Source organism: Chrysemys picta, chromosome 10, assembly GCF_011386835.1.
Source record: "Chrysemys picta bellii isolate R12L10 chromosome 10, ASM1138683v2, whole genome shotgun sequence".
Classification (NCBI taxonomy): Eukaryota; Metazoa; Chordata; order Testudines; family Emydidae; genus Chrysemys; species Chrysemys picta.
In genome coordinates, this window is record NC_088800.1 from 33,335,042 (window position 1) to 33,362,536 (window position 27,495).

At 46.5% G+C, this 27,495-nt stretch overlaps 2 protein-coding genes and 1 long non-coding RNA gene across 13 annotated transcripts in view; 2 read left to right on the forward strand and 1 right to left on the reverse strand.

Annotated features, from left to right (window-relative positions):
- LOC103307299 (uncharacterized) overlaps positions 1-15,115 on the reverse strand; it is a 33,480-nt gene extending 18,365 nt beyond the window's left edge. For 3 of the 9 annotated variants that reach the window (XR_010591065.1, XR_010591062.1, XR_010591061.1), the window contains exons 1-3: positions 13,493-15,115; positions 9,339-9,443; positions 887-6,064 (exon numbers count right to left, since the gene is read on the reverse strand). Coding sequence is in view for 1 of the 9 variants with exons in the window: in XM_065559533.1 (XP_065415605.1) it covers positions 887-982 (96 nt within the window). In the remaining 8 variants the exon portion in view is untranslated. The remainder of the gene's footprint in view (positions 1-886; positions 6,065-9,338; positions 9,444-13,492) is intronic. The other 6 variants (XR_010591064.1, XM_065559533.1, XM_065559531.1 and 3 more) reach the window with 6 other exon arrangements.
- On the forward strand, positions 9,429-12,608 carry LOC112061366 (C2 calcium-dependent domain-containing protein 4C-like). Its single transcript, XM_024114349.3, has 2 exons — positions 9,429-9,631; positions 10,156-12,608. Exon 2 carries the CDS (start codon positions 10,233-10,235, stop codon positions 11,511-11,513), a length of 1,281 nt encoding a protein of 426 aa, XP_023970117.1. The 5' UTR covers positions 9,429-9,631; positions 10,156-10,232; the 3' UTR covers positions 11,514-12,608.
- A 4,515-nt stretch (positions 15,116-19,630) lies between the features above and the next one.
- LOC135973744 (uncharacterized) lies at positions 19,631-26,842 on the forward strand. 3 transcript variants are annotated; one of them, XR_010590753.1, is made up of 5 exons: positions 19,631-20,103; positions 21,274-21,387; positions 22,885-22,908; positions 25,814-26,224; positions 26,333-26,842. It is a non-coding gene; the product is annotated as an uncharacterized LOC135973744 (long non-coding RNA). The 3 variants fall into 3 exon arrangements; XR_010590752.1 differs by lacking the exon at positions 22,885-22,908 and having other exon boundaries at positions 25,814-26,242; XR_010590751.1 differs by lacking the exon at positions 22,885-22,908.
- Positions 26,843-27,495: the final 653 nt, after the last annotated feature.

Consider the following 27,495-nt stretch of genomic DNA (forward strand, 5'->3'; position numbering starts at 1 on the left):
ATGCATTGAAGCGCAAGTCCTCATGTCTCGCTTAACTTGGAGTTACTACATGTATATCCCCCCTTAAGTACAAAAAGGGCACGGTCCTGTCCATCCACAATGCTTGTGAGATAGCTAGCTCCACTAGGAGGCTGTGATGATCAGAAATGTTTCAACTTGGGAAGCAAGCACCAGGACTCTAGCTGCCACATGTAATTTATGGCACTGGATAAAGGGGAAAGCACCTTACCTTTTTCTCTCAACCTCATATATCCTGCACAGGACAAGTCAACATCTGCTCTTTTATTTTCACTGGTTAATTTACAAATACTTAAGCAGATGACAACCATCTTTCATCTTAACCTATATATGTTCCTTTTACAGCCACTGGACTGAGCATATATTGACTCCTGCTATGTGACAGGAAGAAATGAAGTCTATTTTCTAAACCATTTTTTCTGTACCAGACCTTTTCTTATATGTTTGTGTAGCTTCTAAAAGTATACCAGGTCAAAATATATGAATAGCCCCTGGTGGCATGTGACCTGTTAGAGATGAGTAAGAGGTGACCATCCCACTTCCAGATTTTTCTGCAAGTCAGTATTATTGTAGGGAAACTAGAGGGTAAAGTACTGCTACATGTGACATATCCACAGGTACTGAGATTAATAGTGTACTCCCAGGGCCGGCTCCAGGGTTTTGGCCGCCCCAAGCAGCCAAAAAATAAATAAATAAAAGCCGCAATCGTGATCTGCAGCGGCAATTCGGCGGGAGGTCCTTCGCTCCGAGCCGGAGTGAGGGACCGTCCGCCGAATTGCCGCTGAATAGCTGGACGTGCCGCCTCTCTCCAGAGTGCCCGCATTCTTACCTTTAAATCTGTGTTTTTACAGAGATGCCTCATTCTTACCTTTAAATCTGTGTTTTTACTTCCCAGGATTTTGGCAATAATTCTGGGCATGATATTATTTCCAAGATTTTGGAGAGGGCTCTTCTGCAACTCCATCTGTGATTGTCAAAAGAAAAGAAGTAATCAGAAGAGACCATTTTGCCAGCTGCTCTGCAGCAGTGCGGTTAGAGTCAAGTAGGAATCTTACTACTCACTGGTGTTCTTAACTGGACATAGGCTCAAACCAGAGCTCCAGGCCTTACCACCAACAGCTGTTGGGTAATTCATACCTAGAACTCAACTTTGTGGCTGAAGCCCTTCTCTCTGAGAAACCAGGGGATATTCTGATGAGCTGATTTCCTATGAACACTCGCCTTTCACAGAATCATAGAATCATAGATTATAGGACTGGAAGGGACCTCGAGAGGTCATCGAGTCCAGTCCCCTGCCCGCATGGCAGGACCAAATACTGTCTAGACCATCCCTGATAGACATTTATCTAACCTACTCTTAAATATCTCCAGAGACGGAGATTCCACAACCTCCCTAGGCAATTTGTTCCAGTGTTTAACCACCCTGACAGTTAGGAACTTTTTCCTAATGTCCAACCTAGACCTCCCTTGCTGCAGTTTAAACCCATTGTTTCTGGTTCTATCCTTAGAGGCTAAGGTGAACAAGTTCTCTCCCTCCTCCTCATGACAACCTTTTAGATACCTGAAAACTGCTATCATGTCCCCTCTCAGTCTTCTCTTCTCCAAACTAAACAAACCCAGTTCTTTCAGCCTTCCTTCATAGGTCATGTTCTCAAGACCTTTAATCATTCTTGTTGCTCTTCTTTGGACCCTTTCCAATTTCTCCACATCTTTTTTAAAATGCGGCGCCCAGAACTGGACACAATACTCCAGCTGAGGCCTAACCAGAGCAGAGTAGAGCGGAAGAATGACTTCTCGTGTCTTGCTCACAACACACCTGTTAATGCATCCCAGAATCATGTTTGCTTTTTTTGCAACAGCATCACACTGTTGACTCATATTTAGCTTGTGGTCCACTATAACCCCTAGATCCCTTTCTGCCGTACTCCTTCCTAGACAGTCTTTTCCCATTCTGTATGTGTGAAATTGATTTTTCCTTCCTAAGTGGAGCACTTTGCATTTGTCTTTGTTAAATTTCATCCTGTTTAACTCAGACCATTTCTCCAATTTGTCCAGATCATTTTGAATTATGACCCTGTCCTCCAAAGTAGTTGCAATCCCTCCCAGTTTGGTATCATCCGCAAACTTAATAAGCGTACTTTCTATGCCAATATCTAAGTCGTTGATGAAGATATTGAACAGAGCCGGTCCCAAAACAGACCCCTGCGGAACCCCACTCGTTACGCCTTTCCAGCAGGATTGGGAACCATTAATAACAACTCTCTGAGTACGGTTATCCAGCCAGTTATGCACCCACCTTATAGTAGCCCCATCTAATTTGTATTTGCCTAGTTTATCGATAAGAATATCATGCGAGACCGTATCAAATGCCTTACTAAAGTCTAGGTATACCACATCCACCGCTTCACCCTTATCCACAAGGCTCGTTATTCTATCAAAGAAAGCTATCAGATTGGTTTGACATGATTTGTTCTTCACAAATCCATGCTGGCTGTTCCCTATCACCTTACCACCTTCCAAGTGTTTGCAGATGATTTCCTTAATTACTTGCTCCATTATCTTCCCTGGCACAGAAGTTAAACTAACTGGTCTGTAGTTACCTGGGTTGTTTTTATTTCCCTTTTTATAGATGGGCACTATATTTGCCCTTTTCCAGTCTTCTGGAATCTCTCCCGTCTCCCATGACTTTCCAAAGATAATAGCTAGAGGCTCAGATACCTCCTCTATTAGCTCCTTGAGTATTCTTGGATGCATTTCATCAGGCCCGGGTGACTTGCAGGCATCTAACTTTTCTAAGTGATTTTTAACTTGTTCTTTTTTTATTTTATCCGCTAAACCTACCCCCTTCCCATTAGCATTCACTATGTTAGGCATTGCTTCAGACTTCTCAGTGAAGACCGAAACAAAGAAGTCATTAAGCATCTCTGCCATTTCCAAGTTTCCTGTTACTGTTTCTCCCTCATCACTAAGCAGTGGGCCTACCCTGTCTTTGGTCTTCCTCTTGCTTCTAATGTATTGATAAAAAGTCTTCTTGTTTCCTTTTATTCCCATAGCTAGTTTGAGCTCATTTTGTGCCTTTGCCTTTCTAATCTTGCCCCTGCATCCCTGTGTTGTTTGCCTATATTCATCCTTTGTAATCTGTCCTAGTTTCCATTTTTTATATGACTCCTTTTTATTTTTTAGATCGTGCAAGATCTCGTGGTTAAGCCAAGGTGGTCTTTTGCCACATTTTCTATCTTTCCTAACCAGCGGAATAGCTTGCTTTTGGGCCCTTAATAGTGTCCCTTTGAAAAACTGCCAACTCTCCTCAGTTGTTTTTCCCCTCAGTCTTGATTCCCATGGGACCTTACCTATCAGCTCTCTGAGCTTCCCAAAATCTGCCTTCCTGAAATCCATTGTCTCTATTTTGCTGTTCTCCCTTCTACCCTTCGTTAGAATTGCAAACTCTATGATTTCATGATCACTTTCACCCAGGCTGCCTTCTACTTTCACATTCTCAACGAGTTCCTCCCTATTTGTTAAAATCAAGTCTAGAACAGCTTCCCCCCTAGTAGCTTTTTCAACCTTCTGAAATAAAAAGTTGTCTCCAATGCAGTCCAAGAATTTGTTGGATAGTCTGTGCCCCGCTGTGTTATTTTCCCAACATATATCCGGATAGTTGAAGTCCCCCATCACCACCAAATCTTGGGCTTTGGATGATTTTGTTAGTTGCTTGAAAAAAGCCTCATCCACCTCTTCCACCTGGTTAGGTGGCCTGTAGTAGACTCCTAGCGTGACATCTCCCTTGTTTTTTGCCCCTTTAAGCCTAACCCAGAGACTCTCAACACTTCCGTCTCCTATGTCCATCTCTACCTCCGTCCAAGTGTGTACATTTTTAATATATAGGGCAACACCTCCTCCCTTTTTCCCCTGTCTATCCTTCCTGAGCAAGCTGTACCCATCCACACCAACATTCCAATCATGTGTATTATCCCACCAAGTTTCAGTGATGCCAACAATGTCATAGTTGTATTTATTTATTAGCACTTCCAGTTCTTCCTGCTTATTCCCCATACTTCTCGCATTTGTATATAGGCATCTAAGATACTGGTTTGATCTTTCCTCCCAGTTTTGTCCTGACTCTCCTTTCTCTCTGCCAGTATAGCCCACACTCCCTCTCGTTTCCGACCCATCTCCCCGGTCTCCATGTTCCCCACTTACCTGTGGGCTTTGCTCACCTGTCCCCGTCGAACCTAGTTTAAAGCCCTCCTCACTAGGTTAGCCAGTCTGTGTCCGAATAGGGTCTTTCCTCTCCTCGAAAGGTGAACACCATCTCTGCCTAGCAGTCCTTCCTCAAATAGCATCCCGTGGTCTAGGAAGCCAAAGCCCTCCTGGCGACACCATCTTCGCAGCCAGGCATTCACCTCCATGATGCATCTGTCTCTGCCCGGGCCCCTACCTTTGACAGGAAGAATTGAAGAGAATACCACCTGCGCTCCAAACTCCTTCACCCGTACTCCCAGAGCCCTGTAGTCACTCTTGATCCGCTCAGTGTCACACCGCGCAGTATCATTTGTGCCCACATGGATGAGTAGCATGGGGTAGTAGTCAGAGGGCTGGATAATCCTCGACAATGCCTCCGTAACGTCTCGGATACGGGCCCCCGGCAGGCAGCATACCTCCCGAGATGAAATGTCAGGGCGACAGATGGGCGCCTCCGTCCCCCTCAGCAGAGAGTCCCCAACCACCACTACCCTACGTTTCCTATTCGCAGTGGTGGCAGCAGACTCTCCAGCCTTAGGGGTACGAGGCTTCTCCTCCTCTACTGTAGGGAGTGATTCCTTCTTTCCTGTATCGAGAAGAGCATAACGGTTACGTATAACCACGGCAGGAGGGTTCGGAGCAAGGGTGGAGCACTGCCTGCTGCCAGAAGTAACCAGCTGCCAGTGTCCACCCTGAGCCATCTCCTCCTCCACCAGTGGTGTATCAGCAGTCCTGTGTACTGGGACAGCTACCTCAGCTGTCTCCACATGGATACTGTCGAGGAATTGCTCGTGGATACGGATGCTCCTCAACCTAGCCACCTCCTCCTGTAGCTCTCCCACCTGCTGCCTGAGAGATTCCACCAGCAGGCACCTCTCACATTGGATGGTCCCCCCAGCCTGGATATCAGTAAGTGGAAATTGCAAGTTACAGTCTTTGCAAAACCACACCAGGATCTGGGTAGAGGCATCCATGCTTAGGCACTCTGTCTGGCTACAGGCACAGGTGGAGGAGACAGTAGCAGTGCTGGCACAGGTGTTGCGGGTCTTCCTAACCATCGTAAGCCTCCCTCTGTCAAACTCCCGTCTGCAGCCCCCTGTCAGCTGAAAGGGTTGTTTAAGCAAAAAGTTATGAATGTAGTTGCTTTATAGGTATTAAGGGGAATCAAGAGAAAACAGATGGAACTGGCAAGGGACCCTCGCCCCCTTCCTGCTCCCCTTCCAAACTCCCTTGTGAAACTCCCTGTTAGCAGCCCCTGGTCGCTTGTGCGCTGCTTTATAAAGCCCTGGCCTGCATGAATGCCCCGCCCACTGATGAAGGCTCAGCCACTTACCAGAGGCTTCTAGCTTTCAAACCTTCCAACTGCCAGCCACAGCACACGGTCCTTCAAACAACCAAAACAAACAAACAGACTGACAAACACAAGCTCAGCACACAGCAAGTAACCCTCAAACACAAACAAACACACACTACAGACAGTCACTTACCCCAAAAGGGTGCTGTATTGCTCCTCCTTCACCTGGAGAACTCCCTTGTGAAACTCCCTGTTAGCAGCCTCTGGTCGCTTGTGCGCTGCTTTATAAAGCCCTGGCCTGTATGAATGCCCCGTCCACTGATGAAGGCTCAGCCACTTACCAGAGGCTTCTAGCTTTCAAACCTTTGTGAAGCATCACTGCATGCTGGACCCAAGCTGGCGACTGATGAGAGTGTGTTAATACAGAATACTGGATTCATCACTTGAAAGTCATCAGGGAACATTTGTACAGTTGCACTGCTGAGAATGTTGCCCATACGGTGTTGGTAACTAACACAAAGCATTGAAAATTAACAGAAAGAGAAAATAGGGAGGGACATAAGAGAACCTTTTATGGGCGTTCACCTGGATAGAATAATTACAATTTTGTCCAGTGGAGAATGTGAAATGGGTAATTAGAGATCTAAGCAGCAAAACACTTGGAGCATGGAGGCTTAAATCCTTTGAGAAGGATTAATAGGAACATTATATCTTGTGGTTTGTCTTGTTAAACGTGACTGCTAAACAGAGCAAATCCAGAACTGATGAAAGGCCGTTTGATTTAGCTACTGAAAGATCATCAAATACTTTCAATTATGCTGCTTCAGAAGAACAGACAATTCTAAACCCTCTTTAAAAAGGGTGTTTCAAAAACATGATCTTGAAGATATGGCACAAACTGAACCATGGTGACATGCTCCAGGTGTTTGGGGTATGAATTAACATAATGGAGTCAACTGGAAATTAGTCAGTATTTGAGAACAAAGTGATTTTGATAGTTCAGGGATAACCATAGCCTGTAAAAACAGATAGAAAATCCTCAGAAGCTGGTGAAGAATTAATAATGACTGTTATGGGTCCTGAAGGAGCAAGTCACAGAGAAAGTCTAAGAAGATAGAATCAGAGACAACTGTGTTGAGCATTGTGTCCATAATGAATGCATCATTCATCAGAGAATTAGAATGTGAGAATTAATTTTAAGCAGACAGTAAAATGTACAGTCATCTACATCTGTTAGCCCAAGTCCAGACTCTACCTCTCATGACAAAATTTTCACTTGTAATCACTTGGATGATGGACCAGTCATCTATGGACATGAACACCATTATGACCAGTATGTCCTAGATCAGGCTTTGTGGGTGATTCAAAAATGAGAGGGACTGATAGGGCTGTGTTTTGCGGCCAAGCATTAATTGAATAAGGAGAGCTACTGAATGGGCACATTCAGGGCAGGTTCAGGAGTCTGGGTTTCCTTTAGCTTTTGGCAATACTTTCTTTCTTGAAAGATCACGGATTTGTCATTGGCTAAAATTTACTATAGAGACAGTTAAAGGCCTTTAAGGAAAAGAATAAAGATAAAAGCAGGATATGGCACAATTATAGCCTCCACTCTTGACTAGCAGAGTAAATGAATTATCAGCTGAACTTCAGTCCTTCTAAGTAGCCCAACAAAGGATGGCAAGATTCCATATGTCCCACACATCACCCAACCTAAAGTGAAAAGGTGAATGATTTCTGTCTCTTCACAAAAGATCCTCCTTACTCAAGGCATTGATCAACTAGACAGTATCGCTATGGGACAAGAAAGTTGTTCGCCTAAAAAAAAAAAAAAAAAAAAAAGAGCTACAACATTTTGGCAACTTTGCTCTAACTTACTCTGAACCACACTCTTCCATGAAAAGTCCCTCTATTTTCCAAGGCTGACTAGATTATGGGCAGTTGCCATATGGGATACCATACTTGCTTATGGGTCATGCCAAATGCCAATTCCAGATGGTCCAACAGCTCCACCACCTTATCTATGTGCTTCATAGCACAGTGCCCCTTTCTGATAGCATAAGGCAGATTATTCAGGAGTGGCTAAAAACTCCCCAGATAAATCCTAAGAAGCAAGCATTATTTCAGAGAGCTAAGGCACTCTAGTGTTTTCTGAGATTATCTCTTGGCAATGAATACCTGGCATGGCCATGGATACACATTACATAACTAAGCAGATATTAAGATTGATTCTCTTGTCACTTATGTTGGTGTAAAACAGCAGTAACTCCATTACAATCAGTGACTCCCGTATGTAAAATCAGTAAGAGAGCAGAATCATGCTCGGGTCCAGGAGTTTTACAGCAAGCATCCTAGCACCTTATGGTTCAGACCTTCTAGTGCTCATCATCAAGTTTGGGACTAAAGCAGACACTGACCATAGACTCATAGAAGATTAGGGTTGGAAGAGACCTCAGGAGGTCATCTAGTCCAACCCCCTGCTCAAAGCAGGACCAACCTCAACTGATTGGGAATCTTGGATCAGAAGAGACTAAGCCCACTGAGTAACTTTCACTGAACTCCCCATATCCATGGCAAATCCTATTTTGTGGGTTTCTGAAGGCTCCAGCAGCACCTGAACTGTGCAGCATGTTCAGGGTTTCCGACAGCACTAACATTTCAATAGCCTTATGTACCACAAGCTAATGTCAGACACCTTTCTCACTGCATGGGGAATCCTCATTCAGATTCTGATGCCTATCACTTCGGGGTTCAGGCAGCACTATGGCCAATGATATCACAAGTACTTTTGGGAAGTATACCATGGCCTAATTCAGGGGAATATCAGTTTTTCATAAGGCATACTATATTTTAGAGTGATTGCCTTGTTGACACTGGGGCGTGTTAGCTATCTGGAATAATGCCTGCTGCTTAGGATTTATCTGGGGAGTTTTTAGCCACTCCTGAATAATCTGCCTTTATCAGGGGCACTGTGCTATGAAGCACATAGATAAGGTGGTGGAGCTGTTGGACCATCTGGAATCGGCATTTGGCATGACCCATAAGCAAGTATGGCACCCTATATGGCAACTGCCCCATTCTCTAATCAGCCTTGGAAATTAGAGAGACCTTTCATAGAAGAGTGTGGTTCAGAATAAACTGGAGTAAAGTTGCCAAAATGTTCCACTGCAAATGTCCCTTGCACTGCAATCCCAACACTCCTTTTGTCAATTGCTGCCTGTGCCTATGCTGACCAGCAGTTACTTAGATAGAAAATATTAGAATGGTATTAAGTGGGTTTTCTTTAAGTGGTTTTGAATTCAAATTAGCAGCTGGATACTAAGTAGAAAACACAAATATGACCAGCCATCTCTCCTTACACAATTTGGAAACTACTGGGCTAAATTCTGGATCTCTGGGGTGGCTATTAGTGTAATTTCTGTTTATATGTAGTTAATAGGTAGGTTATTTGCAGTGGCAACTGCAATGAAATTCTGTGCTCTGTTGCAATTTAGCCTTCCCTCTGATACTAGTTCCATCAGTACCAGTCATCTTGCCATTTCTCTCCTCTTACTTTCCCTAGGCACTTAGATCATCTAATTACCATTCTTTGCGGAAGCATCATCGTTACTACATCCACTTCTTTTTATCATTTTTCCTTTTATATTTGCTGTAGACACAGTCATACCGTCTTTTTTAAAAATGCAAGCAAATAAAAACAAATCTAAAGAAGTTACACAGGAGGGGGTGTGCACAGGCTCTGAATGAGGTTCTTATATTGTGTAGCTGCAGCAGTAGATAAACTGACCTGCATGTAAACTCACTGGAAGCCCGTCTGAGGGTGGGGCTTGCAGGTTGTTGCTGTGGCAGATAACACGTCATCCTGAGAGCGGCAACTGAGGATGTGTGCTGCCTGAAAGAGAGCAGGTCTCCACTGGTGATGGTCTACTGTCTGATTTGCTGACCGCTTCTGTCAGCCTTTATAAAGCAGAACTAGTTGTCTAGCTGAACTGCAGCAGAACTACAATTTGAACATCCACTGCAGTGTCCCATCTAAGTGGCATTAGCAGAGACTGTCTCACTGCATTGCAAGAATTAGAGGTAGGTACTCCTTAAATTGTACAACATGCACCCATTCTAACAGCACGTCAAAAATATCATTAGACTAGTATGCTTTAAGATTCAAGTTACATGTATTGCAAGTCAAGTGGGGTGTTTACTTCTTATAAATTAAAAAGCCAAAAGCTTTTAAGTGTTGGTATTTGTTAAACACCATTTAGCAGCAGCCAAGTGGTTGGTGCCCATTTTGGACAAAGAAGAGTCCTTCAACCAAGTCCTTCGTGGTTTAGGAAAACTGACCTAAACTCCTAGAGGCACCTGTCATGTCTCACCACTACAGAGGAAGGCTCCCTCATTAATTCTTGACATTTGTGATTTTGCTTCAATTCATTTAAAATCGCGCTCAGGCTTTTTTTTTTTTTTTAAGTCTCCTTCCCTAACTATGAAGTCTGTAGCTGGTTCCTCCTGATGCAGTGTTTAATTCTGCCTCCCTCTGGACCATTAGTGGCTGCTGGATTTTATGAAAAGCAGCGAGTGATCCTCATCTTACTTTTCCTGTGTTGCAGGTTCCAGTGACCAGCCTTTCCCCTAGGACAGATCTCTCCTCCTGTACGATAGCTGTGTGGTTCACAAACTGTTACTGATGTTGTGCCTGGAGAAACTCAGCAAGGCTTCAGAGCCAATCGTGTTGGGAAAAGAAGGAGTTTGGTGCTGGAATAGAGCCCGGAAGGCAACGGATGTTTCTCCCAATATCTTAACCCCAGACAGGATTCCAGAATTCTGCATCCCACCCAGATTGATTAGCTCGCGCTCTGCAAGGGATCCCAGCTCCCGCATCCAGTCCTATGCAGAGACCAACCTGTACCCTCATTGTGAACCTGTTCACAACCCCAGCACACAGCTGCCATATATCCTCTCAACTGAAATTGCTAATAACTTCATTTCAATGGAAGAAAGCACCAACTCAGACCCACAGTCACAGGCAGCACTTTCCCTGCTCCATTTCCCCAAGGTGCAGACCTCCTATGGATTCTGCACTTTGCTGGAGAGTCCCCATACCCGAAGAAAGGAGAGTATTTTCCACAGTGACCCATGCAGCTGTTCTATGTCCTGTCTACTGTTGCTTCCAAGTTCCAGAATCTGCTGCAAAGGAGTAGATTCCAGCATCATCAGCTCTACCGCCACCAGACTCCCTTCTAGGCATCCACACCTGCCAAGACAAGACACTTGTGACTGTGATACTGCTTCCTCCACTGACTCTTCCCCTTTCACCTCCTCACTTCTCAAAAGATTCCTTCCCAGATCCTGCTCTTTATTTACAATCCAGAGCCCAGAGAGACTGCTCTGCAGGGCTTTAAAGGCAGAAAGCAAATCCAGAATGCTAAGGGAGGACTTATCCACAGATGAAGACAGCTCCACAGACAACAGCCCCAATCCCAATAGACGGTCTTTGGCAAGTTTATGTGAGTGCTCAAGCACACAAAGCTCTTCTGGGTCACAGTCACCCATCTTTCCCCAGGATTTTACTAATGGCAGAGAGAGACTTAGAAATGTGCGTACAGTGTTTCTTGATAGAAGAGGAATCTTGAGACTGTCCTCTGACTACTGTCCTGAAAGCAGAAGGCTTAGACTCTGTCTGATAAGTGCTGAAGGCTTATATGATGTATTTATGGAACCTAAAAGGATTAACTGTTGCATCACCATCTCTCTTGTGCCAGGGAAAGTTCAGAAACAAAGAAGCACTGTTATAAAGAGAAGCAGAAATCCCATCTTTAATGAGGACTTCTTCTTTGATAGTATTTCTAAGGATGATCTTCACAGACGATCAATCAAGATAAAAGCGGTGAATAAAGCATCTACTATGAAGAGAGATTATATTTTAGGTAAAATTGAACTTTGCTTATTGAATATGGTGCCTATCTGAGGGGCACAGGAAAGCAATATAAGTCTAGTCTATTTTGAGCTAGGTAAATTCACTTTTGAATAAGATGTGTATTTTATGTGGCTATGTTACTTTCCCTTCTTATGTTATTCTCTTTCTATTTTACAATTAATTGATGTTATTGTTAAATCATAATTGGCAAGCAAAGTTTTATTTTCAAGTACATCATGTGTAAGTGGCTGATATTAAGCAAGGTTTTTTTTTCCCCACGTATCAGTATTTAAGTTCTACTATAGAGGGAACTTAAAGGATTTCTTTACCTTAATTTAAAGCAATTGCAGGATCCTTTGAAATCCCCACTGCCGTGCACTAAGTTTACAGGCCTAACAGAAAACTGGAGTTTTTGTTATCATGTCAGACCACTGGCTTGCTACTCTTGCAGCTGATATGGAAGTTAGTTGCATGTATTTGCCAACCCTGCATTTCAACAGAGGAAAGAAACTTCCTATTTAAAAAGCAATACATTCGTTCACAATTAGGTAAGAGGTACTAAGTGTTGGACATGACTTTAGATATAGTTTGGGAGTTTGCAGCAATAGAGATTTACATGTGTGAATTAGAGGCAATTTATCATACATATGTCAATGACAACTTAATCCATATTCATCTGCCCAAGAGATGTCATATGTTTGAAAGATGCTAACTTGGCTCAGGAAAATTCTTTAAGTGCCAGGTTATAGAATGAGCATGTTGTTAATCTATAACATTACTTAGAACAATGCTTCACTGCTGCCGCATGAGTATATATACACATCAATTAATACTTGCAGTTATCACAACAGGGTCCTAGCTATTAATAATTTAAATGCACCAAGGAGAAAATTCATATGATGTACTCATTCGATACTAAAAGGGATGGCACTTTATTTAACTTAAGGGGAATATTTTACAGGGGGTTTTTTTTGCTACCATTTAACCAAGAAAAACTATTTTAATACAGTATGTTCAGTGTGGTTGCATGTGTGCCTCATTTTCATGAAGAAATATTTAATTTTTCTTTACCTAGATTTATTTGTAATTGACGGGGAATTTTGACAGTGTAAGGACTGCATGACTGGCCAACATTATAAGCAAAATGTTTACAGGCAAAAAGGTCTGTAGTACGTTGTTAATTGTAAATTAAGGCAGAGAACATTTGTGGCACAACTTAATTGCTGTTAACTAGGAAATTGCACTATTGGTGAATTGGTGTATTGACAGTTTTTTAATAACTCCAAAAATCCCACTTTCTTACTTTAAAGTTCATGCTCACATGATCAAGTGTTTAATGCCACCCTGGTTGTACTTAAGATTTATTTTAATACGATACTACCACGCCTTCAGGGCTTCCAGAAAAGGTAATTCCTTCTACCCCAGTAGTTTGGGTATGGGCTCTAGGATCATAGGTTTTATCTATCAGAATGGGAAAGTGGTCCATTAACTTCATTAGCATGCTTCCAGCAGCATTCTAAGCCTCTTGTTGGGGAAGGCACATAAAATCCTAACATCTGGACACTTGTTCTCTAGTGCATCTAGGGGAAAAGGGCTTCCAATGACAACCTGGTGGTACTGAGCTCCTGCCCGAAGAATGATTTGATTACCTCACCTGATGTTTAAGCTTTGTAAATGGCTCCATCCTAGCTCACATGAGCCTGAGCCTGATCCACCCTGTGTGGCAGTACACGAAAGTGTGTTCGCATCGGTGGTCTTGACAGCCAGAACAGAAACCACAAAAGCTCTTGCCATTGCATGTATGAGAACCACCTCAGTAATAAACACCTAGTTTAGAGTCCCTCAAGATTGACTCTAACCATACAGGGGTTAAAAATGAAAGCAACCACCTTTACACAGAGTCTGGCCAAGATATAAGATAGGTAAAAATGAGGGTAATTTACTTCAGACATCTTGCCCTTACTGTTAGATAGATAGTGAATAGGTTAGGGCTATAACACAATTAGCTATTCCAATAATTAACTACTTACAGTGAATCCTTCTGGCCCATACCAGATTTAATCCAAGTATCTCTTCATTTTCCCATCAGAACCACACCCTTTGGTTACAAGTTCTTCCCCAAACTAGGATCCCAAAGACTATAAGCGTTGTCTGTGGTGCATGTCTCCGATTTGATCTTCAGACTCTCCCCACAATTTGTTGTCTCTCTTTTTGAACTAGCAACTGCTGTTGTGCCTAGGCTGAGCTTTCTGGCAGGATCTTCCATACTTATCCCACATCGTTTTTCACTTAACAGGCTGCTTATATACCTCTAACTGGGTTCTTGCCTTTCCTTCCCTTTCGCAGGATTGGTATGCACACCCTCCTTCTCTCTCCTCTGGGCCAAACGGCTGCCTCTCTCACTCTGCCTCTTTTTGCTCACCCAAAATAGCTCTGCACTAATTCATTCCCAAAGCAATCTAACTGGCCAGGAAGAACAGAGGAAGTTGTCTATCATGTTGTCCTCTGATCAGTTCCAAAACTGCAGCTATTCAGCCCCCTGCTGGAAACATAATAATGGTCCTTTCAGTGGTGTACAGGAGTATGCAGTACAAGTGATTTTTCTTAGGAGTTGTTATGAGTTAGCTTTTTGTCTTCCTGTTTCCTTTTCTAGCTGCAAATAACTAAGAGATTTCCATCCTATAATTAAAAGGAAAAATGCTGCTCTTGTATGTAATTGATAGTTTTATTCTTATTTTCTTCTGTTCTCCACCATGATAGACCATGATCCACAGGGAGAGAGAAACATCAAATCCATGCTCTATCAAGGAGATCTCAGAGCAGACTTAGTTTTGTTCTAGAATTTCTTCATTCCCTCCCATTCAGCCTTGGAGATACACAAATTTACAATAAAAAGCAGTGGTTCTCAGCATTATCAGACCTTCCTACTCACTGCTTTCACGACCACGCATTTCAAACATTCCAACTAGGCAGAACATTAATATCTTATCTTCAAACTCTAGAAACATATGTGGATAAACAATGTGTGCTGTTGAGTTATGAAGATAACATAGTTATGTTCTGCCTAGATGGAATGTTCAAAGTATATGGTAGTAAGAAATATGAGTGGGCGAAGTTAGACACTGTGCCAATGAGGCTGGAGAAAGTGGCTAGTCCAGAGCATGAGACAAAAGAATACTTTCCTTCAGCCTAAATTCACCATCTTTGTTCGTCAGTACTTTTGGCTATATTATGACACAAACTGGTTACTGAACACAGCTTAAGGGGATGTGTTATGTTGCCTTGCTTCTTTGACATAGTAACTACATGCCACAAAATATAGTTATCAGAGAGCAAGCTGCTAACACTTTTGCAAATAAGCCACTGCACCCACAAAGAACAGAAGCTTGCTGAGATTCATCTGAAAATCAATCCCTAAATGCATATTATATATGTGAAAACATATAGATGAACAGGGTGAGAAAAAAATCTGCACAAAAGTAAAGGCAGATATTTATCTTCATTTCACTAATTCCAGGTCCTCAGCAATATCACATATTTTGACTCAAATGTTATTTCATCTTCCACTCTCAAATTGTTCTGTTTTGCTTTTGGCTTTATTTTATGAATCATTTGAATCCAATCAAGGAAAGTTCATATTTCCATTATATTGCATCCTACAGTTTCAAGAGAAGAGAAAAAGATACATGTTAAGTCAAAGGCCCTGGTGGCAAAAGAGTAAACAGTGTTGTGAGTTTGTTTGGACCCTGCCACATCCCGAAACACCAAGTAAACAGTGTTGTGAGTTTGTTTGGACCCTGCCACATCCCGAAACACCACATACAAAAAATTATTCAGTGGTGATCTGTGTGTTTAGTAATTTTAATATATAGCCCACCTGAGAGCAACAGCAAGCATCAGTGTACCCCACAACTTGATCTGAGTTTACAAACCAAAAGAAGCTTTGATATCTTCTGTAACCAAAGCTATTCAATGTCTTGAAAATATCTATTGAAAAAGATGTACAGTGAAAGAAACAAGACACCTGTAAATTCCTTCACTGTTGCCTGCACTTTATTACAGGAATTGAATAGGCTTTTTATGTAAAAAAAAAAAAAAAACAAGCAAAGCTAAGGTATGTATTTAAAGATCTCACCATCTTCCTTTTGATCACCCTTTAAGTCAATACCTGGAGTAAGCCTGCAGCTGCATTGGGTAATGTGAGTTTACCATCCCAGGGTCTTACATGGAATATCCCTCACCCACTTGTCGAACAAAAGTCCCAGTAGTTTGAAGGTGTAATCCATAATAGCCCAGGACATTCCTTCCTGAGCTCGATTAAAAAGTTCTCACAGTAACAGCTACTGCTTTTATTTATTTTTCCAACTCACAATCAGCCAAGATTGTTTCCATTCATCTGATAATAGGTCTCCAAGTTGCCCTTCAAAGTTTATCCTATTTCAAAGTTTATCATATTTCAGTTTCCACAAGGGAAAAATAATGTTATCACTGAACCTGTTGTAGCTCTGACGCTGATCCTGGGTATAGGTCTTACCAGGATTCTCGAGGAGGGAGAAGGTAACCTGTTGTGTGAACATAAGCAACAGTTATCCCGCAAGTAAGGTATTAGAACATTAGAGCTAGGCATCATCTAACACCACCTTTGCTTTCGCTGAATCAGGGCCGTCCTTAGGATTGATGGTGTCCTAGGCGGGATTATTAAACTGGTGCCCCTGTGCCTGACTTGCTCTTAACAACACAAACATAAGCTTACAGTATTGGAAAACTTGCCACATGCACGTTACTAAACCCAGTTTAACTGAATTAAGCACACTGTAATGCTGATGGACTAGCACTAAAGAAGTAGCGCTATAGAAAAAATTCTGATTTGACAGAATGATGCAAATCATATAATTTTTTTAATTGGTCAACATTTTATTGGAAATTTATATGAAGAGGTATTGAAACAAGGATTTGTTTTTAATTAAAAGCAATCTTTCTGGCTTTTTTTGGCTGCAAAAGCAGTAATAATGTCATTGTATGACAAAGACAAAGTGATGTCTTGTTCGATTGCAGGAATAGCAAGACCAGTCAAGCATTCCTGACTCATTGTAGAACAGAGATAGTTTTTAATGAGCTTTAGTTTTGAGAAACTCCATTCTCCTGATGCTACTGTTACAGGAATTGTCGGTAGAATACGAGTGGCAATGTACACATTAGGATATATGTCAACAAGTTTGCTGGTATGAATAAACTGTACAATGTCCATCACCGATTTTGCATGTGGCAACATTGGTGACAGTGTCCTCAATTCTTCGTACAGTTCAAGTCCATTTAAATTAAAACTATCACCGTGCTTCAGGAGGCTCTCTAGGTTCTTGCGCTGTGACCTTGAGCTAGTGTGAAGACACCTCACAAGGCGCTCCGCCCTGACTGAGACACAATAGAGTTGGAAACCCAGGTCATTTTTACAAAGCCACTTTTTAGTTTTAAATGTATATTGGGCATCAGTCTTAATGTTAGTTACAACTCTATATCAACCTTACACTGTAAATAGATCAATGGCATTATCCAGTTTAATAAACTGGGTTTCCAAGCAGTGGGAAAATATAACCCTAGTTTTACTCCTAGGTAAAGCACAAAGTGACCAAAATGAAGTCAGCACAGAATCATCTCATCTAGATTAAGGTAGCACAGAAATGTTACAGAAGTCCTATTGTGCCTCATTTTTGTCTGGAAAGACATTAGCAATAGCAGCACATTTTGGGCACTGCCAGAAATACAGGATAAATCACTGCCTCTAAAGTTCCATCAAAAACTGACATTTTCACAGCTCTAGCATGATCTGCTACACAGATTCTTCACAAGGAAGTGTCCCTGGCCTTTTTAACTCATATTAACCATATATTTACTTTATGAAAGTTGGACAAAACATTGTGAAAACGTAAGACATTGGCTGCCCAACCTCTGGGCTGGCAAAAGCTATACTGACTCACTGGGAAAAAAAGCAAGAGAATCTTAGTACAACATATGGTCACTCTATACCAGGGGTCGGCAACCTTTCAGAAGTGGTGTGCCAAGTTCACTGTAATTTAAGGTTTCCCATGCCAGTAATACATTTTAACATTTGTAGAAGGTCTCTCTCTATGTCTATATTATATAAATAAACTATTGTTGTATTTAAAGTAAATAAGGTTTTTAAAATATTTAAGAAGCTTCATTTAAAATCAAATTAAAATGCAGATCTTATCAATTTAGTGTGATCCTTGCCTGGGATCCTTGTCTGGGGTTCCAGCCACCAGCCCCGCTCAGCCCACTGCCGGTCTGGGGTCCAGCTACTGGCCCTACTCAACCCACTGCCGGTCTGGGATTCCATTCACTCAGCCGGCAGCAGGCTGAGCGGGCCGCTGGCAGGCTGAGAGGGACCGGCGGGGGGGCTGAGTGGCTCAGTCCATTGCCAGTCTGGGGTGCCGGCAGCACTCAGCCTGCTGCTGCTCTGGAGTTCCGGCTGCCAGCCCCTTGCCAGTCGGGGTCCCAGCCGCCAGCCCCGCTCAGCCTGCCGCCGGCCCCACTCAGCCCCCCACTGACCCCACTCAATCTGCTGCCAGCTGAGTGAATGGAACCCCAGGCCGGCAGCGGGTTGAGTGGCTCAGAGGGGGTCTCAGCCGCCGGCCTGCTCAGCCCGTTGCCAGCCTGGGGTTCCTTGGGGGTCCCCAGGCCAGCAGCAGGCGCTGAGTGGGGCTGGCGGCTGGGACCCCGGCTGGCAATGGGGCAGCAGCCGGAACCCCAGAGTAGCGGTGGGCTGAGCCGCTCAGCCCACCGCGGCGTGCCATCAAAAATCAGCTTGTGTGCCACCTTTGGCACGTGTGCCGTAGGTTGCCGACCCCTGCTCTATACATTAGTAAGGGGATGAGCATATTACAGTTGTTGGAGGGCTCTATTTAGCAGTAACAGGGCTATAGGAAAGTCAGTCAACATTTTTTGTTTCTCTGATGAAAACTGGCCCACTCCCTGCCCCAAACCAAACTTGTCACAAATAATTGTCAACAACTTAATTTCCTGTTTTTGGCTAAGATATTGATTTTAAAAAAATATATTGAAATTGAATTCAGGGATTGTTAGCAAGCATTTTTGGTAAACAAAGTTGTTAAATGACAATCTAAATGGCAACACAGTACTGCTTTCATGCTTGGCTTACCCCCCAGCCTGCTGGTCCAACAGCTGCAGTAGAGGAGGAGATAGGTGGAAAACTGCAGGACCCCAAAATCCACCTCTTGGGGTGCAGAGTGGCAACAGCAGCAGCAAACCCTCAGGTCCGATCACACGCCAATGGGCACCACCGCCAGCCCCATGGACCATGGTGAAGTTAGCACACCATCTGATCTCAGGGACGGAGCACCCATGGAGCCACAGCAGCTCATCCTGCCCTGCGCAGCTCCCCCCGGATGAGATGGATCGCTGCCAGCCCGGGGGAGAGACACGCTCCCCCAGCTAGGGTGACCAGATCCAGATGTCCTGATTTTATAGGGCCAGTCCTGATATTTGGGGCTTTGTCTTGTATAGGCACCAATTACTAGGGTTACCATATTTTGTGCCTCCAAATGGAGGACACTCCACGGCCCCGCCCCCAGCCCCGCCCCCAGCCCCGCCCAACCACGCCCCCTCCCCAAAGTCTCCGCCCCCTCCCCTGCTTCCCGCGAATATTTGATTCGCGGGAAGCCTGAAGCAGGTAAGGGGGGGTGTGGGGGGAGGAGGCGCGGCCCAGGCTGGCCCCCCGGCGTTTCCAGCCTGGGTCAGCTCGGGCCCTGGGGTGCCGGCCCCGGCCGACCACCCCCGGCCCGCCCAGCACTGCCGGCCCCCGGCGGCCCGGCGCACCCCCCCGGCTCCCGGCCCCCCGCGGGCCCGGATCCCCGCCGGCCCAGCTGACCGGCTCCCCGCGGGCCCGGCTGACCCGGCTCCCTGCGGGCCTGGCGGACCCGGCTCCCCGCTGGCCCGGCTCCCAGCGGGCCCGGCCGACCCGGCTCCCCGCGGGCCCGGCTCCCCGCGGGCCCGGCTCCCCGCGGGCCCGGCCGACCCAGCTCCCCGCGGGCCCGGCCGACCCGGCTCCCCGCCGGCCCGGCTCCCCGCCGGCCCGGCCGACCCGGCTCCCCGCCGGCCCGGCCGGCCTGGCTCCCCGCCGGCCCGGCTGACCGGCTCCCCGCGGGCCGGCTGACCTCCCGATTTTCCCGGACATGCCCGGCTTTTGGGGATTTCCCCCCGGACGGGGATTTGAGCCCCCAAAAGCCGGACATGTCCGGGAAAATCCGGACGTATGGTAACCCTACGGGTGGGGGTGTGGGGTCTGGGAGGGATTAGGGTACAGGAGGGGATTCCGACCTGGGGCAGGGGGTTGGGGTGCCGGGTGTGAGGTCTGGGAGGGAATTTGGGTGTGGGAGGGGGTTCCAACCTGGGGCAGGGTTTCTGGGTGCGAGCTCCAGCCAGGCGGCACTTACCTCAGCCAGCTCCTGATCAATGGCACACGGGTGCTAATGCAGGCTCCTGACCCCTGGTCTCCCTCCGCTGGCAGGCTCTGAGCAAGGCCTGCGCCGAGAACATGGATGACGAGCTCTCGATCCTGCTGACAGCACCCCCCAGCACAGACAAACTCCAGCACATCTTGGAGGTGAGCAGAATGGGGAGGGGCAGCAGGGGTTTTACCTTAGCCCTGGGGACTCCTAGAAAGAAGAGACTGGAAAATCCATGTTTCTATTGGATCCTTCCGAGTATGCATTCGTGATATAAACTCACTGGGTGACCTTGGGGTAACTCACTTCCCCCTTACGGCATCAGTCTTCTCCACTATCAAATCTACACTGGGGAAGAAGGACAGAAGCCCCGACAATCACCTTCACCTCTGGGTGTCTGGTCCTGGGAGCCGAAACCAACTGGACTATCTGCCCCATCTCCTAAACTGCCCTGTCTTTCCCTCCTAGGGCCTGGTCCTTAGTGCTCAACCTGGCCCCTTCCCAGCTTGTCCCTGACCTTTAAAGGACTCTCCAAGCCCCTCCCATGCCTGCTTCCCTTGGGGTCTCTCTCCTGGCTGAGCACAGGCTGCCCTTCTATCTCTCAGCAGGCCTGGGTCCTAATCACAGGCTGCGTCTTGTCACGTGACCCCCACACTTATTCCCTTCACCCTAGGGAGCTGCATCACCTGGGCCAGGTGCAGTTGAGCTCCAACCCCTTTCCTGGCCATCTCACCCTGGGACAGGTTGAAACTGGAAACCTGTGGGTAACAGTAACTGGTTGCTCGCAAAGGTGCTGAAGACACAATGGAAGAGGAAATCCTTTGGCCTGGATTGAAATTATTCCGACTGAAAGTGAATGAGAGAAAATAGGTCCAGAGTTCTCTTCCTAGCAGCAGAAAATGTAGCGATTGATAGAGGTTCAGGTCAGAAAGGACCATTATGTGCATCTAGTCGCCCCTCCTGTATAACTCAGGGCCTAGAATGTGACCAAGTGGTTCCTTCAGCCAACCATAGCATGGGACTGAGCCAGAGCATGTCTTTTGGAACGACATCCACATGCAGGAGAGCCAGCTGGCTACCAGAAAATCTCTCTTCTGCAGTGACGTGGGGTTAAGGGACACGGGGGAAAAGACATGGAGGCTGTGACTAAACTTAGAGCAGCAAGGCCAGGAAAACCAGGGTTAGGTCCCAGGCCTGGCTATCAGATCTACTGTTTTCTATTCCTGGCTTTGGGACCATGAGCGAGTCTCTGCACCGCTGGGTGCCTCGGTTTCCCCAGCTATCAAATGGAGCTAATCAAGGTTTTGTTTGTTCTCCCCATTTTACAGGGTGGGAAACCGAGACACAGTTGGGACCTGTCTACACTACAGGTCTGTCGTGCGTTTGTAATCTGCTGACCCCCACATGTTGTTCAGAGCCTATGGACAACACAGCTCCTAAAGGTACGTTTGTTCTGTGCTTATCCCCTATGTACCAGCAGGGCTGGACAGCATTTCTCACTGTGATGTGGGGAGCAGGTCCTGGGTACTAAGGGTCTGAAGAAGCTCTCAAGGACTAATTTTTTAAAATAATTGTTATCAATGAATTGGGAGAAAACATACAATCACTGCGGATAAGATTGGGGGGTGACAAAATACAGGCAGAGTGGTAATTCCTGATGGGGAGAGGGCAGTGATACAGAGCGATCTGGCTCATTCGGCCAGCTGGACCCATTCAAAGAAAACAAGTTTGAGCAGAGCCCAATGCAAGGTCCTATGCGTGGCAACAAGGCACGCCGGCCACACCTCCAGAATGGGGACGTGTATCCAGGAAAGCAGTGACTCTGAAAAGGATTTAGGGGCCAGAGTGGAGAAGCCACTCAACATGAGCTCCCAGTGTGATGCTGTGGTGAACAGGGCTAAAGCCATCATTAGACGAAGGAGCAGAGCCGTGAGTAGGATAGGGAGGTGACACAGCAGCAGTGAGACTGCTATTGGAATACTGCCTCCAGTGTTGGTGTCCTCCTTTGAAAAAGATGGTCCTAGAAATTGGAGCTGGGGCAGCAAAGAGCCACCAAATGTTCTGAGGGCTGGAGAAAAATGCCTTCTAGTGAGCTATTGAAAGAGCTCAACCTGTTTAGCTTATCAAAAGAAGATTGAAGGGGACTTCATTGAAGTGTTGATGTGCCTTAATGGAGAGAAAATACTGGGGATTAAAGGGCTCTCTAGTCTAGCAGAGAAAGGCAGAACAAGACCCAATGGCTGGAAGGTGAAAAGAGACAAATTCCTATGACAAATAAGGCACAAATATTCAACAGCGAGGATGATTGAACACAGGAAGAAGCTACCAAGGAAAGTGGTGGATTCTCCATCTCTTGATGTCATTAATAAAGACTAGATGCCTTTCCGGAATGTGTTTGCCCCAAAAGTAGCTATTGTGATAGACAGGAGGCCTGTGATATGCAGGGGGTCAGATTAGATGCTCTAACTGTCTCTTCTGGCCATAAAGTCTACTCATTTCTGAGAAACCGAGTGTAGCATTGGGAGCAGCTTGTGATGTTTTACTGTCTAGCCGGCTTGCTTCCTAGAATGAACACTCATTGAGCGGGGTGATCCCCAGAGAGTAGCTCAAACCTCCAAAGTGTCTGCCCTGTGGCAGGACATTAACACTGCAGGGGAGGGGTGGGTGTGGCAGTGACATCACAAAGGCCTTTTGCAGGACCTCGGCCTATTGGCCAAAGGTGCAGGGGAGGTGGTGACCTCACAGAGGGATGCTGACATCAGCCAGGCAGGACAGGGGCGCAGGGCCAAGGAAACCTCAGAGACCCCTGTAGCTTTGCTTCAGCAAGTCTCCTCTCGAGATCTCTCTTTGAGGTCTGAGAGAGTATTTGGGTTCGTGTATGTGAGCACCAGGAGGAACCTCTTTTGAGTTTTCTCCTTTCTTTTTCCTGATTTCATTAGAAATCTGACGTCCCTGTTTAGAAGGTAAGAGCCTCCGAGAGGTTTGGAACCTGTTCAGTCTGCTGCATCTGGCTCCAGCTGAATTTTAGGCATGGAAAACACTAGCTTAAGGTGGCCAAATTTTATTCCCCACCTGGGATTTTGTCCCTTAGAATCTCTGGGGACATTAAGGTTTGTCCTTTTTCTTTTACCTTTTCCTCTATCCCTCCCTCCTTTCTTTTCATCTCTTACTTCTTTTGTCCTTTCCCTGTTCCCCTCCCACCACCAGGAGGGGTGTGTGTGTGTCATGGGGGTTGCTCTACAACTCCCATTGTGGGAGGTCCACCGAAAAATGTGGGGCTGAAATAGTGCTCAGACAGTGATCCCCAGCGGTGACCTGGGCCATCCTTTGGGCTCTCTGGTGAGAACCCTCATCCTCCCGCCCCTCGGTCTCTACCCTGATTGGCTGAGCAGGGGGTTATTGACAGGGAGGAGACTCAGGTCCCTGTTGTTTTCTTTTAAGACCAAGTAAATAGTCATAACCAGTCATATGTTCGACAAATTTTGCTGCGTCTCTGCAGTTCATTATTTTCTCTAACATTCCAGTTCTCCTAAAATACTTGCTGAATAATTACTATGAACTCTTGCTGGTCTGGAACTCACTTGAGAGCACTTTATTCAGGTCATTCAATGTCTGAAATTCAAGATCCGATGGTTAGTTTGAAAATCAGGGCTCTTGGGTCCTATTCCCAACTCTGCCACGGACTGGCTGTGTGACCTAAGACAAGTCAATTCTCCTTTCTCAGCCTCAGCTTCTCCCTCTTTCAAGTAGGGATAACAATCCGCCCTATTTACCTCCCGGCAGGTGGAGAATGGGGATCTATTGGAGAGTGTCACTAGGAGCAGTGCATAAGATGAGGTGTCCTATCCTGTTTACTCAGATCAGATTAGGACATAATAGAATGGCTGAAATAGTCTATTTTATTTGTATTTTATTATGTTGCAATTGTTAAAAGCAGCACCTACTTAGCTCAGACTGAAACATCTTATCTAATTTTTGAGATCTAAGTATCTCCTCTTTGTGTAGCTCAAACCTCCAAAGTGTCTGCCCTGTGGCAGGACATTAACACTGCAGGGGAGGGGTGGGTGTGGCAGTGACATCACAAAGGTCTTTTGCAGGACCTCAGCCTATTGGTCAAAGGTGCTGGGGAGGTGGTGATCTCACAGAGAGATGCTGACATCAGCCAGGCAGGACAGGGGCGCAGGGCCAGGGAAACCTCAGAGTCCCCTGTAGCTTTGCTTCAGCAAGTCTCCTTCTCGAGGTCTCTCTTTGAGGACTGAGAGAGTATTTAGGTTCATGTACATGAGCGCCAGGAGGAACCTCTTTTGAGTTTTCTCTTTTCTTTTTCCTGATTTTACTAGAAAACAGACGTCCCTGTTTAGAAGGTAAGAGCCTCCGAGAGGTTTGGAACCTGTTCAGTCTGATGCATCTGGCGCCAGCTGAATTCTAGGCATGGAAAACACTAGCTTAAGGTGGTCGAATTTTATTCCTCACCTGGGATTTTGTCCCTTAGAATCACTGGGGACATTAGGGTTTGTTCTTTTTGTTTTACCTTTTCCTCCATCCCTTCCTCCTTTCTCTTCATCTCTTAAGTCTTCTGTCCTTTCCTCTGTTCCCCTCCCACCACCAGGAGGACTCTGTGTGTGTGTCGTGGGGGGTGCTCTGCAGTGGGAACAGGGACAATTCTCCAACTTTGGGCAGTCGAGAGCCTGGGTGAGATAAGGGGCGTTAAAGCCCTTTGTGAAGGAGAAAGGGGAGTTTCACGGTGTTGAGCACCAAGGAATTCTAAACTTTGCTAAAACATCTAGTCTGCAGAAACCAGAAATGGTTGGGGCCACATTGTAACCGTTGTCTTTTTTAAGCCCATTGAGGGATGTGAGTCCCACCCTTTTAGGTATCTGGGGTGCTGGGAGAAGAGAAGAGGTGCCTGTCTCCATTTTATGGCCTCAACAAACTAAGTGCTGTGCCCCAGTTCTTGTCAGAGATCCCTGAAAAAGAACGTCTTCCCATCCATTAACATACCTGGAAAGATACTGGAACCCCTTATTAAACAATCAGTTTGTCAGCACCTACAGGACAATTTGGTTCTTAGGACTAGTGAGCATGGACTTGTCAAGAACAAATCATTCCAAACCAATCCTAGCTCCTTCTTTGGCAGGGTTACGGGCCTAGTGAAGTAAACAGTAGATGTGATCCATCTTGGTGTTAATAAGGACATTCTCACAAACAAACTAGGGAGATGTGGTCTAGATGCAATTAGTATAATATGTGTGCACAGATGGTTGCAAGCCCGTACTCCAACAGCCCAGAACCAAACACTCCTTCTCCTGGGCAGTGCGCTCCGACCTCTAATGGTCAGATGCTGCTTAGCACTGTCAGAGCAGCTTTTGCTGGGGGATTCTCCCAGCACTTTCCAATAGTGGGAAAGTATGAAATCCCCATTTGACTGCTGGGGACAGAGCCTAGAGCGGGGAGCAACTTACCCAAAGTCCCACAGGTCAATAGGAAACTCAGGCGCAGGGCTGGGAGTCACTGCCCCTCCCACTCCCAGGTCACCGCCCAAGGGTGGCTCCTCTGGCAGAGGTGCGGGGAAGGGTCACTCTCTCCTGGCTGGGCTGTTCTTTTCACTCCAGTAACATTGCAACGGCTTTGGGGAGAGGCTCACTCCCAGGATCAGATACAGGAGGGGCAGCAGGGTCCAGGGAACAGGGGCTATTCCTGCCCTGCCACTGTCTGTCTGAGAAACCTTGGCCTTGTCATTCCCTGGCTCGGTGCCTCAGTTTCCATTCTCGCCAGCCTGTGCCTATTTCCCTGCAGTTTCACCTGCGTGTTGGTGCCAGTCCCATCCCCGCACTGCACAGTCTAATACCGGCTCCTCTCTCTTGCCAGCACTATGACACCTGCCGTGGAGCCAGAGCTGGAGACCCACCTCCTCCGAGCTGCCCTGCACGCCGTCTTCACCCTGGGCATGGAGAAGGACACCACCCAAGTGCAGGTAGATCATGCTAAAGTCATGGATTGAAGAGCCAGCTGTCATCCTGCCATGAGTCCTTGCTAATTGCCTGCAGTGGGATGTGAATGAGAGAGGCCAGGATATGTGTTTGGGGGTCTCACCAGTGTTTCCCAGAGACCCCACTTCCCATCCTGTGGCAGGTGTAGCCCCACTTTCCCTAACTCTGACCCATGGCTCTCCCTTGCTTTCAGGATCTGCCTAGGGTCTTGCCAGACCTCCTGGATGCCATGCTGGGGAACCTGCTGGCAGAGTCCCCAGACACCGACAGGCTCCAGTACATCTTGGAGGTGAGCCCGATGAGAGAGGTGGGGACAATTTTACCTTCACTCTTAGATCCATTTTCCAGTCTGTCCTCTTGGTCAGGGCAGTCAGTGCAATGCCTCCTTTCCCCACAGCACATTAACTACTAGATCGTGTCCACGGTGCCGCGAGAGAGAGCCAGGGCCGTTAAGAGCAGCACTGCCCTGCTCAGATTCACCATCACCCTCCCTGAGTTTGACGTAAGTGACCTCTGACCCCAGCTTCCTGACTCCAGGCGTAGGTGATCTGGCTCCGACGGGCTGTAGGATCTGCTGCTGCAGGGGCTGTGGGTTAGGAGTGTTCCTCTTGGGGAGGCAGAGTCAGAGCAGAGAGTGAGCCTGGCTTGAGTCAAGTTCTTCTTGTCCTAGTTAAGTGGTGACTCTGGGCTTTTAAGGGGACTGTGCTCCAGGTTCATGCCTCCCTGTCATCCTGGAGCAGCTGGGGAAGCAAGTCCTCATGGAGGGCCCTGCAGAGGGGCTGAGGGGAAGGAGAGTCCTGGCCCGGGGGGGACTGGGAGCTGACAGGAAAATGCTGATGGAGTCCCCTCTCCCTCTCCCGTCCATTAGAACTCAGCGGAATTCCCCAGGATGGGTCACCACGTGGCACAGCTAGCTCTGTCCGTCAGTGACCCAGCCAAGGACATCAGCCGGCAGGCCAGGGAGGGGGTTTACCGGCTCTACCAGCTGCTGCTGTACCAGAGGAGTAAGGAACCCAGCTGGGAAATGGCACCCGCTAGAAGAGTGAGACTGGGACCCCAGCCAATTTCTCTCAGATTGACCCCGGCTGGAGGATGAGTCTCTCTATCTCTTTCTGTGTTCCACACCACGCCCTGCAATTCTGTTGGGCCGGGCACGCAGCGAGGACTCTGCCCACTGTGCAGCCACCAATGGGATTGGAAGGACACAAGCCCTGCAACCAGAAGGACAAATGTGTGTGTGTGTGTCTCTCTCCCTGTCACCTACTCCCTCCTGGGGGAAACCCAGCAGCTGATGGGGGACAAGGTGAGCAGCTGCATTAGACTCAGGAGATTGGGGCGCGGCCCAGGCCTCATTCCCATCCTGTGGCCATTCGCTGGCCTGGCACAAGAAGCCTGGTGGGGAATGAAAGGGAGAGCAGGTGCTCCTGGGAAGGGAGATGAATTCACCTCCATGAGCAGGAGCGAGCCAGCTTGTCCCCGGAGCAGCTCCAGCCAGCTCTTTAGCCAGGCTAATTAATGACAAGCTTTGCCTCATCCCAGACTTATGTTCTTAGGACAGGG